The sequence below is a fragment of the Amphiura filiformis genome, chromosome 20 (assembly GCF_039555335.1).
Source record: "Amphiura filiformis chromosome 20, Afil_fr2py, whole genome shotgun sequence".
NCBI lineage: Eukaryota > Metazoa > Echinodermata > Ophiuroidea > Amphilepidida > Amphiuridae > Amphiura > Amphiura filiformis.
Window position 1 is genome coordinate 56,967,614 of NC_092647.1, and position 13,561 is coordinate 56,981,174.

Sequence of the window (13,561 nt, forward strand, 5' to 3'; positions counted from 1 at the left end):
GGCAACTTTTGCATTCGGCTAGCCCTAGAACTCTGGCCATAGTATCCGTTTTTACTTCTACTAGGGCCAGAGGCACTTACATTGAAAAATTTGTTGGAGATGCTTGAACGATCCAGTACAAAAAATGACAGCATTTCAATGCTTGATCGAAGTCACTAATTAACATGATAAAACCCACTTGAGAACTAGATACAGACTAATTTAAGGTACATATTTCGAGGTGCATAACAGACACCAAATTTGTGTCATAACAAACACCAAATTGGTGTCGATGACCTGACATGCATGCATTCTTTTGTGATGGTCTTTCAATTTGTGCCGAGTGTCCTTGGCAGACTTGACTATGCTTCAGTGGTCATGAAAGGATTCAATAGATAACCTCTGCCCCACTAATCCCCAGCTATTGTCTGAAATTGCACCTCGGAAGATATATTATAACAACTCAGTCCCTCAAATGATAGTCATATAACGACCAAAAGATAAATGACTGACTATCATTGAGGACTGAGTTCCGCAGTCTACTTGAGAACCAGGCCCGTATGCAGGAATTTTTTTTGGGGGGTGCTGATTTTGAAAAAAGTGGACTTTTTTCCAAAGGGGGGGGGGCAATTTTGTGAAAAGTGGACTTTTCCCCCTAAATTTGGACCTTTTTGACCAAAAAACCGTAAAAAACCTGATTTTTTGGCTCGCTACGCTCGCAAATTCTTCAATTTTGGGACTTTTTGTATACTTTTGCAAATTTGGGGAGGTGCGGTCGCACCCCCCGCACCCCTCCTGCGTACGGGCCTGTTGAGAACACACAATCGCCGGTCATTTCTAAAGCATGAAAGATGCATTTATACTCAATCGCTTTTGGAGAAACCTGAATCGCACGCATGGTCAGTGTACTAAATCGCCGAATAATCAGCATGCGCATGATTCGCTGTTTGTCAAAAGGGACACATAGGCCTATATTGACACCCTCTGTCGGTCAACGTTCTCTAAAATTGCACACATAACTTGTGTAGTTAGCGACAATGATTCAGTCTGGGTATAAACACAGCTTTACACAATGACTAATTTACATAGGCACAAAAGACCGTGTTCATGATGTACCGTTACTCAGCCAAACATGGCAGAGTACATGTAGGTCCCGGATCTTCTGTACATCTCCTCAACGTTATACCTTTCCAACAAGGAAAGAGATACGAAAGGCGAACGACGAACGTCTACATTCGGCTATATCCTAATAGCTAAAATAATATAGTTTCTCGATCATGAGAGTATGAATGTACTGCGTGCACTGCAATAGAAAATACATCAAATTTGGCACAGATGTAGAGCTTACAATGCTGAATAATTCTTGATATGGAATTAAGTGAAACATTTGAATATGACTTAAAATATTAGTACGAGGAACCCATACCGTACTTAGCTGAACCCATACCGTACTTAGCTCTGCTAACATACATGTAGGGCACCATCAATAACGAAAATGTCATACCCGGTACCGATAAATGACACGTCTGTTTTGCCCGGTTTTTTAAGTTTGCCTTGCGAACTATTAAAATATTATACGTCGAACAACTGAATACAAGCACAACGTCTGGACCAATATATTTTTGTAAACATTTTAGGCCTATAACAAAATGTATATTTCGTACAAATTGTACAACTATAGTTTCTACCCTATGACCTATAAAAGTTACCTGTTATCAAAGTGTTTGCAAAAAACTGGTCATCGCAAGTATCTTTGATCAATGCTGAAAACTAAGGATATTCAGTATTCACGCAGGGACAGGCCAAAAACCTTACCTCGATCGTAAAATCCAGCCGATGCATGTCATAATTAATTCATTATTCCATTGTGTAAATGTCAGTGATTGTGTCCATGTATTGTTATTGAACCTGCGATCTTGCGCGAGAGCAGTTGTCAAGCTGAATTTATACTCGATCGTTGGATCACCACGTGAATTCGCCTCTCGAAAACCTCTACGAGGTTGTTAAGCATCAAGCAGGCTGACTGGCTTAGCAATTATCAAAGTAGTTTTGTAAACCAATCAGGTTAGACGTACTTTACTGGCGAGTCACATGGGGGTCACATTAATTAATACCGTAAAAGGCCATCATGTTCATTGATTGGCTTACTAGCAATATAAAATTTCTTGAAACATATCCAGTACTCACATTTTTATGGAGCTACTGACGTTTGAGACCTGGTCTGGTCTCTTGATCACGTATGAGTGATTCCAGATGCACTGCTGGTGTTTCTAGATGATGGAGTGTTTCTAGATGTGCTATCGGAGTCAGTTTTCTTGTTGGTTTTCTTGGACTTAGTGGCTTGTTGTTGTTTGACTTTGATCTCCAGCAAAATCCATACCAGAGCCACCAGACTTACATCAGTATCTGACCAACACAAATCGGCTATCAGCGATCACGTAGCTACAACAAACCATATCATAGACTGGGAGGAGTTAAAATCCTTCACCGGAAGACCAGAAATACCCCAGATGGATCAGAGAAGCCATTTGGATAAGACGCAGAGGGGACAAAGTTATGAACAATGAGGGGGGGGGCGCCGCATTCAATCTCAGTCACGCCTATGACCACATCATCCAGAGCACATCTAGAAACACTCCATCATCTAGAAACACCAGCACTCCAGCAGTGCATCTGGAATCACTCATACATGATCAAGAGACCAGACCAGGTCTCGAAACGTCGTAGCTCCATAAAAATGTGAGTACTGGATATGTTTCAAGAAATTTTATATTGCTAATCTACACGAACTATCCTGATGAATCTCTTCAAGAAGGATTGGCTTACTATTTCAAAGAATGGCTTTTGCAACCAATCACAATACGGGATATATGACGCCCGTCGGAAATTTTGCATACGTCCATGATGATGTCATGCCCCACTGCCACGAGGCTGGCTTTTCTGCGAAAGCGAGCGAGTGGTATAAAGTCAGTTTCACACCTGTGATTTAATGGAGCACATCCACAGCAGCTCACAGCACATTTGACCGATAAAAATGAAATTGGCAATTCTGAGCAACGGGATTCCATGAAATGGATGATTATGTAAGTTATTCTGCAGGATCGGTAATAATTAACAGCTGGTCTGCTTTATTTGAAGTGCATATTGAAGTTTGTAAGTTTGACTTCGTGTGTGCAATTGATATTATAGGAAGCTCATATATGGACGTTCAGGGCAAGTCATACTGAAGTATGACTTGCCCACACAGGGTATATTATAATATTTAGTTTTTATGCGATTTTGATCACAATTTTTACCCAAAAATGTCAGAGGATATAACTTCCTCAAGGATCGCAGCAAATTTTTGTTACATAGCTGTGGGTTTGCTAATATACTGTGGACATAAAAACATGCTGTGACACGAAGGACGAACCTACTTTTATGACAAAACTATCGCTGCCGGCATTTCAAATGTTGAAACTCACACACCGCAATAATTGTCTTCAAAACCGCTGCCAATGAAATAAAGAATAGTATAAGGTCACTCAAGCGGAACAAATCCTTTATTTCGTAACATCATAGATAATCGATAGATATTGACTTTTTAGTAGAAGTAAGAACAGGACACAATAAGCATAACTTTGTGCTGAAATTTTTTTCAGCACAAAAGGTTTTCAAAATAGATTCACCATTCACCATTTTTACGCAATATCGTGTAGGCCTAATATTTTCGGGTAATTTTGTACCCGGGGACCCGGCGCATTTTTTTCGGTTTTGTAGTGTCCCTGGACCTAGACCTAAATGCTAGGATCATTCATGGTTGACCTAAAAAAAATTCAATGCATTTTGAAATAGACTATGACATGAATACAAATTATCAATTTTCATATTAAAAATACAAAACACCTAGCATTTAGGTCTCAAGGATTCAGAAAATGTATAGTTTGACCTTGCTAGGACGTATTGTTCTTGAGTTATAACCAAAGAGGTCAAAGGTCACATTTTTGCTTCTATAGGGGTCGAAAACAACAAAGTGCTCCGATTTTGCCAAAAGAGGTGTCAAATTGTTTGTTTGGTTAAACAAATCAAATAAGGATAGGATTGTAATATCTTGGATGCTTCGTTACCTAGGTAACACAGCAAAATAGGTCAAGTAGGCCCTACCATTGAGGCCTATATAAATTGACCTTGACCTATTTTGCTGTGTTACCTAAGTAACGAAACATCCAAGATGGTGCAATCCTATTCTTATTTGATTTGTTTCATCAAAACGAGCATTTTGACACCTCTTTTGGCAAAATCGGAACACTTTGATATTTTCGACCCCCATAGAGGCAAAAACGTGACCTTTGACCTTTTGGGTTATAACTCAAGAACGGTACATCCTAGATAGGTCGAACTATACATTTTCTGAATCCTTGTGACGAGTGGAATACATTGGAATGGGTTTCAACACAATTTGAGCAAGTTTAAAATTTTGACCCTATGCAAAGTTTGATGACCTTTTACCCCCCTTGGGGCCAGTTTATATTTTTGGGAACATCCTGATTATGGTTTGGGGTCATCTCAGGAACCTAAAAAATTTGGTTTGGTTTGGTCCTGTGGGGGTGCACAGAAAGTGGTCCTAGCTCCCCGAGTATTAGTTGTCTTTGTCCACATCCAACTTACGTCAGCACAGACAGGTTCAGGAAATTCAGTTGGAATGACCAAAAAGTGTCAACAAAAAAATCACCATGCAGGTTCACGAAATGTTGGGAACGACCACTCAAACGAGACAAAGAATTTTGGGGTCATTCTGGGTTATCCGGGGTCAAATCACCATATAGGTTGTTGCAGGTTCATAAAATTGGGTGGGAACGACCACCACAGTGAGACAAAAAATGTGAAGGTCATTTTGGGGGTAATTTGGGGTCAAATCGCCACAGATTGTTGCATTAAAAAAATATATATATTTATTCCATTTTTTCCCTCCAAATTTAAAAAAAAATTTCAGCTCTAAGTGAAATTGCACTGGTTAAATGATGCGTGTCAAGGTGGGGAGGCATTGCGGCCAACTCATTGCATTGAGAAGCGCTCAAGTCAAGAACCACAAAATTCTATAGTCTTTTATACAGATCTCTCTGTTATCCAGATATATACAATGTATGGTCTTCATAGAAAAACAGTTTATGCTTTCAATTGCTTTGAGATATTGATTTTATGTACTGTTGCATTTAGAACTTGGATTTATAACACTATGTGGCATACACTCAAATACCATTTTGACTACATGTAATTATTTTACTGTCTCAATGTTACCACTTCCGAACACAGTGACTTCAGACATTCATTGCAAAATTACATACATTGTATGTATTATTCACTTCCAGATTTGTCACTTATCCGGCCAATGCTTGGTCCCACCATAGCGGATAAGAGAAGTTGGACGTACTGTAGTGTGTTTAGGAAAGTGTTATCAGACTATGTACATAAAACAGGCCTCATAGGCAGTGGCGGCACCACCCCGGGCATGGGGGAAAATTCCCCCGTCAGATCTCTTGCCCCCCCAGTAAAAAAATTACGAAAAAGTGGAAATTTTCGCGGCAATTTTGCGCAAAATTGGTTGATTTTGCCCCCCCTGAAATTCACTTTGCCCCCTCAATGCCCCCAGAAAAAAATTACTGGTGCCGCCACTGCTCATAGGTTGTATGCATACATTTGACCCTGAGATGACACCTCAAACCTGAATTCTTCTTGCCCTGCAAGATTGTACATCCCTTGGTAGGAAGAGAGGTAGACATGTCAGGACTCAATTCCAGATTTCAAAGTGAGAATTCATGACATATACACATAATGTCTTGAAGCGAATACAAAGGAAATGTAACAGTACAACAATACGGGGTTCATGGGAAGTGTTGTAGTGTATCCAGGAAGTTTGTAGCCTTGCTTTGTTCTTTGAATATTTTCAATAGACTTAGGCCTATTAAGTTTACTCATTGTAAGGCAAGGGTTGCAGTCTAGTGACAGGTGGCTAACTTGAAGCACATGAATGTGCTTGCTTGATGTGTTGTGTAGTTATTTGCATGTAAGTATTGCCAGAGAGGATCTATGATTGAACTTGATCCAGTCTGAGTGATTAGAATGTTAACACTTTATTCCTGATACTGACATGGCAGAGTTTATCGCGGTCGATTTTTGGAGATAATTTGCTGATCAATGCATTTGCTCACAAATGACGGCATGTATGACAACAGTAACTGCATGCATGAGATGAATGGGAACTTTTATACCTGACGGACTACTATACTTCATCTAATAAATTCAGTATTGTTACTGCACAACAATCTCTAGTCTTTGTCAGAGACCTTAAAGCAGTATGCAGACTTTTTATTATTAGACATACAATATTGTATGTAGCATATCTACGTTATTTAATCTATTGCCATTCTATTTCCAGTAATGTTGAAGTTCTAACGAATGTTTGATGACGTAAAATCGATAATATATTTCTACCAGATATTATATGTAAAATATCAAACATTACTGGAAATAGAATGGCAATAGATTAAATAACGTAGATATGTTTACTGTTTTTAGAATCCATACTAAAGCAAGTGCACTTAGTGCAGAAGGGGTCAGACTAAGTACCATCGCATGATAACTTGCTGAAAGCCCTTTTAAATTTAACCAAGAATACAAATGTACTTCATCATCGATGTGCACATTGTTACAGCGCAGTTCAATAAATCGAGGTCAAAAATCATCCAGGGACTACATTTTCAACTTTGTTCGATTGGGCTTAAACTTGGTCAACATGCGCAGCAACAATGTTCACATCAATGAAGACATACTTTGCCAGGAATCTGGGAATTGCTAAAAAGTGAATAGTGAGTACAAAATGTTCATAAATTGGTACCTGGAAGCTTCTCTCTCTGGATGAGTAGTAGCACAGTATGATACAGAAATAGAATGAAGCACTGAAACTGTGACTGGTCAGTGATGCCTTTCATTTGACCAAGAATGTCAATGGAATTATTTATGTTGGTGAGAATGATGAAGACATAATTGGCTAAATCTTAACACAGTACCAAATAAATTAATTTCTTGTTCATTGCAGAACCCTATTTATCAGGCCAAATATGGACGTAATAGAGGAGAGTCAAGAGAATGGAAGAGAAGCTACAGAGTCTGAATCAGGACCCAAAGTGTCATTCTACCTAGGAGATGACCAGGTCATAAATAGATCGGTGAGTAGCCCTAATGCTCATTTACTCTCTAGATGTTTTTTTTTACCCAACTTCAGATTGATGTAGGCTGCAAGAGGTTGAATGGTGGTAAGATTTGTGTTGTGTTGAATATAAATGAGTGTGTACGACAAAGTGTTTGCATCTACAATACAGTTCAGCTTGTACAGTTTTCAGGGCGCACTCAAGTACTTAGTAGTATACACATGTGTCATGCCTGAGTTGCACTGGCCCCCCTGGAAATCTTGGTTTTGAGTTTGTCTTTCCATTCTCAAGATCAAGAAAATGGACATTGGCCCTCTTCCTGTGATCAGAGATAACAGTACAACCTATGTAAGGCTGTCCAACATTAGGTTCATTTATAAAAATATTTAAAGGCCGTATGTGACATGATCTGGGCCATGGGGGCCAAAGGCGGCAAATTTGAAACTAAGATTTAAAGGTAAAAATATGGTATAAAAAACATTAAAATACATAAGAAAATAGACATCAAAAAACTTTAGAACCAAGTATGCTAGACCTTTGGTGTTTTCAGTAATAATAGCTTATTGTATGTATAATGTAATAATTACAGTAACTCAATTTTCAAAAGTGCCTCCTTTGGCCCCCATGGACCAGATCGTGTCACATATTCAAACATTGTTAGTAAAAAGCACCGTTTCAAACCAGAATAGGTTTAAAAGTAATGAACCATGGAAGCACAATTACTAGGGACATAGTTGAGAAGCGCACACCCGATACATTTTGTATATGACAGAATAAACCATTAAAAACATTTATAAACCATAAATCAGCCAGGATCAGCTCCTCAAGTTCTTGAACGGGTGAAAGAGGCAATACACAGTTTACTTGTGAAGGGAATATTAATGTAGCGCAATTATTTCATGAGACAAACAGGGACTGCCATGGGTGCCGTGGGTTAATTCGAGGGCTGATCCAATGTCATTGTTATCTATCATAAAACATTCAACTGCTTCACATGTACACACGTATGTAGCACACAAGACATAAAGACTGTGTATGTTCAACTGAATTTTTTATTTATACACACATAATTATAATTATCATTAATGCTCGCTATCTACATGACCGATTCACCCTATGTACAGTTTGAGTAGACTTTACACTTTATGCCCAATTTGCTTTATTCACATCAAACAAGTACATGTATTTATGGTAAGTCATACATGTAGTAAAATTTATGAAAGGTATTGTTTGAATTAACAGTAACACTATTAATTTTTCTGCAAGAAGTTCATTGAAATGGATTCAATCATTTTGTTTAGGCAGGGAAGTGTAAACCAGGTTTCTAGATTGGCCTACGTGTACATAAAATCTGTGTGGTATTTGAATTTTGGGCCAGTAAGACACTAGACTACAATCCAGGAAAAAAAGGTTGGCACACTTTGCTTGTCTTTTGGTATATCTCGCCCCCGCTCCCCCAATTCAATGTTGGATCAAGCCATGTTGTCAACAGGTCCGTGAGACCCCTCAACATTGAAAGATGGGGAGTGGGGAAGGGTGATATATAGGGAGGAGTCTGTACTTCACATATATTGCATGCATGTTTCACTCGCCTCGCCAATTTTAATAGGGCACATATTTCCATTGTTTAGTGCAAGTGTGCCAACTATTTTTTTCCTGGATTGTAGACACTAGTCATATAAATGGTCACATTTTGCTTTAGAAATACAACATGCACATCACATGAAGATCTTCATAATTTGCATTAATTAGTATTATCGTATGAATATCAATTTGTGAAATGGTGTGACATTTCCACTTCATTCAGTAAACAAGTGCATGTATTAAAGTGCAGGCACCTTTTAATCAGTTAACAATTATCATAGCAAAGTACATGTAGAGTAAAATGATAGCATGCCCTTCCATCCAGTAGGGTATTGGTCTTTTAAAAGATGACCTGGGGATAGATAGCTTATGCTGCATATGGATATTGACATTTACATGATTTAGATAGACCTGGAAAAGTAACACATATTGTGCAACTGTGTTAATTGCCACACACAAAAAACAAAACAAAAACATGAGATGATATATACATCTCCAGACAGTAAATATAGTGATGTTTATTTTATGTACAGACAGGTCAATTCGCTGGCGTACATGTAGTGCATGCTAAAATATGACTGTTGTTAGGTCAACTGGCTCACACTTTCTTTGTTTCGAAACACTGATCGAAATGATCACAACACAAAGCCTATGGCATATCATAATTCGGAGCAGGTGTATGAGCCCAGGCTTGAATCAGTAAGCAATGGTTACTAACGTGGCCTGGGGAGGAGGGGAGGAGGGTCACTCCCATTGTGGCCTGTAAACCATCCGTGATAATCAACTTTTGAAAAGCACCCTAAACAAGGATTTAACCCTTGGCTAAAATGAAACCATAAACAGGGATTTTATTCCTTGCATCAAATTTCATACCTTAAATTTCATTTCCGCGTATTAGCAATTGCAATTTTGCTACCCTTTTTTCCAATTTTTCATGTATTTGACACCCTAAACACGATATGTGCCTACCCACGAAAAACTACCCTTTTTACGCGTCTTTATTATCGCGGATGGTGTACAGGCCACAATGGGAGTGACCCCCTGGGTAACGTGCACTACGGCAGCGAATTGGTGTATGAGCCTAGGCTTGAACCAGTAACCATTGGATACTAACATGCACTACGCCAGTGAATAGCCTGTATGTCTTAAATTTGTCCCAAAACGTTAGACAGTTGAACAGACAAAGCAACAGAGCAAAGCACACTCTGTGTTTGTGCATCTTGTACCAACTACGTACATGTAGAGTCATTTGACATAGAAAAATTATTTAATTTGTGTACATCGTGAAACATTCAACTACACTTGTTACTCTGCGACTAATCATGCTAATAAACGAGGGGGAGCGTACAACGCTACTCTACACATCCATATTAGCGAGGTTATCTGCGTACAACAACTTACTACGCACAGCCACGCAAAGATGTACGCAAATTAAATAATTTTTCTATAGTTCTATAATTATTGAAGGCAGTGCCAACCATTTCAATCTTCAAACAATGAGGTGAGTTTATTAAGGGCTCATATTGAAATTCCCTTACACAGGAAGGTGTGCGCCATCCTGCAGCTTTCCTGTGCTAGCCTTCTTTTGTTAAAATCCTGGGCAGGGTGTATCACTGATGCATATAATCCATCCGTTTTATGACCGAGCTTTCCTGAGGCGCGCGCTTAGCGAGGGGAATCCTGCCTTCTTTCTGTGTGAAAAACGTGGTAGGGTATTTCAATATGAGCCCTAAGGGTGTTACGGCTTTCAGGATAGAGGAGGGTCATTGTGCAGTTCTCCTGTTTCAAAATACATACGGTACATACAAAATGAACCAAAATTAAGGTCAAATTACACCAGTGATGCATCCATTTTGTTAGGGAGAACTTCATTCATCAGTCTTCATCATGATGCTTGAATCCTCTTTATCCCTTAAATATTGCACTATCAGGAGGAGGATTCTGATGATGATACAGGATCTGTATGTTACAGTATGGTCCAAGCCAAGTCTCATAATTGGCAGTGGAAAGGCCCGCCATGGGTGTGGAGATGGAGGGTGAGTGAGTGATTACTGTCACCAACATGCAATCATAACTATGCAACCAATAACATTGGGAATAATAGGCCTAAATAGTCATTGTCTGTACATCTACTTTGTTTAACTTCAGCTGAATGTGCTTTCAATTCTTACAATGTGTTTCTACCGCAGACTACTACAGACCATGTATCAACAGTCAAAGTCCCTGTGTATTGTGGCCGATTGTTCGATTGTGCTGTGTCTAACAATCACGCCAGCGCTGAGTGCCTTTGCGTATACGCCATAGAGCGTTGCATGCTTTCACGATTACGCGATAGACCATGAAAATATGCGGAAATTGCGTAGCTGTCTCGCCTGTCGCATTTCATGGAACAATCGGCCCTCATTATCAGGTGATGCGGAGACTTTGACTGGTTGTACAGTAGGGTGGTTCTTAATTTTCAAAAGTCTGAAATACCTTGCTCCCACCCCTTCAAATGGTGATCCTGGATGAAAAACTTATTCTCTGAAATTTTCAGAAATATTGAATATGATTTAGAGGTAGCTCAAGAGCCCGCAATGTGGCCGCAACTTAGCCGAAATTTAGTTGTCGGACATTTTTGAGCAAGTTTACAAGGGTCTATTTTCAAAATAAAGTGTTTCTTGATACCCAGTCTCTGTAATTGCATTAACAATAACTAGTTTAACATTCAAATAGCAAAAGATGTCTTGTATTTACATCCATTGTGATTATAAACCAGACCAAAAATGGCATTTCGTGCCACGCAATGCTAAAATACTGTCCGTCAGCCTTTTTGGGCAATTTTGAGGGCCACTAGTTTAAAAAAGAGAATATCATGATGCTCAAAACTTTGTAATTGCATTAACATTAACTACTTAAACATATAAATAACAATAAATATCTTGTATTGTCATTCATTATTGTTTTAAACTCAACCAAATATAGTACTTTGTGACATGAATACCCCGAAAATACTATGTATCGGCCATTTTGGGCAATTTTATAAGGGTCTATTTTCAAAACGCAGTGTCTCATGGTACTGAATCTTTGTAATTGCATTAACAATAAGTAGTTTTACACATTATATAGCTCTAGATGTCTTGTTATTACTTCCATTATTGTTTTAAGATAAACCAAATATGGTACTTTGTGCCATTTGACCCCGAAATAATGTGTGTCAGCTCAGTCGGCCAATTTGTGCAATTTTACAAGGGTCTATTTTCAAAACACAGTGTCTCCTGATACTAAATCTTTGTATTTGCATTTACAGTAACTAGTTGAACACATATTATAGATGTCTTGTATTTACTTCCATTATTGTTTTCATATGTGGTACACATACTTTGTGACAGTGCGTGTCAGTTGGTCATTTTGAGCAATTTTACATGGGCCTATTTTCAAAACAGAGTGTCTCTTGATATTAAATGTTTGTAATTGCATTGAGAGAAACAGTTCCACATATTTTTTAACAAAATATGCCTTGTAAAGTTGTATTGACTGCCATTGCTATTTTATTCTAATTCTAAATTTATTAATTGTTGTGGTCGTTGCGATAGATAGGTTGTATGTTTACAGGTAAGTTCTAGGCACTGGAGAGCTTTTTTATTGTCATTCCCCTCTTACCATGCTTACAAAGGTTATTACCCCTCATCACCGCGTGAGCTCTCTATCATCTTCGTTGGAGGCTTTCCCCCTCATGATACCCACTTCATGAAACCGGGTCCCTTGAATCACGCACATTCGATGGCCAAGATCGTGTTACTCATTGGATGTTCCAAGGGCAAAAATTCAAACTGACACACTATGACATGTATGAGGAGAAAGGCATTCAGGAGTTGTTCCTATTTTCTGTGGCTCTAAGCATGGTTCACTGCACCCCAACAGCCTGTGCTCCACATAATAATATCCAGCTAATTGCCGGCTTACATGTATGAAGACAACCATCATGTTTTTACAAACACATAGCACACAATCTGACAATGAAGTCCAGCTAGCTGCAGTTCCTGCTTCAAGTTGTATCTGAGCACGTCGGCACAAGTTTGCTAGTCAACCTTGGCAGATTCTTAGTTTAATGAAAGCAACTAAGGGGAATCTTTTGTTATAAATATGTTGAACAAGTTGCTGCTAATGCAATTACAAAGATTTATTATCAAGAGACACTTTGTTTTGAAAATAGGCCCCATTATGTAAAGCTCAAAATGGCTATACTGACAAACAGTTTTTGGGCCATGGCACAAAGAATCATATTTGGTTGATCTTAAAACAATAATGGAAGTAAATACAAGACATCTAGTACTATTATATGTGTTCAACTACATGTAGTTACTGTAAATGCAAATACAAAGATTTAGTATCAGCAGGAGACACTGTGTTTTGAAAGTAGACCCTTGTAAAATTGCTCGAAATGGCTGATTGACATGCAGTATTTCGGGGTCAAATGGCACAATGTACCATATTTGGTTGATTTTAAAACAATAATGGAATTAAAAACAAGGTATCTAATGCTATATATGTGTTAAACTACTTAATGTTAATGCAATCACAAAGATTCAGTACCAAGAGACACTGTGTTTTGAAAATAGACCCTTATAAAATTGCCCAAAATGGCCGATACATAGTATTTTCGGGGTATTCATGTCACAAAGTACCATATTTGGTTGAGTTTAAAACAATAATGAATGACAATACAAGATATTTTTTGTTATTTATATGTTTAAGTAGTTAATGTTAATGCAATTACAAAGTTTTGAGCATCATGATATTCTCTTTTTTTAAACTAGTGGCCCTCATAA

At 38.4% G+C, this 13,561-nt stretch overlaps 1 protein-coding gene across 1 annotated transcript in view; it reads left to right on the plus strand.

The window, feature by feature from the left end:
- The first annotated feature begins 5,927 nt into the window (after positions 1 to 5,927).
- LOC140142084 (inositol hexakisphosphate and diphosphoinositol-pentakisphosphate kinase 2-like) overlaps positions 5,928 to 13,561 on the plus strand; it is a 91,049-nt gene continuing 83,415 nt past the window's right edge. The window contains 3 exon segments of the mRNA XM_072164036.1: positions 5,928 to 6,022; positions 7,055 to 7,184; positions 10,682 to 10,786. Of these exon segments, the coding sequence (XP_072020137.1) occupies positions 6,000 to 6,022; positions 7,055 to 7,184; positions 10,682 to 10,786 (258 nt within the window). The 5' untranslated portion in view covers positions 5,928 to 5,999.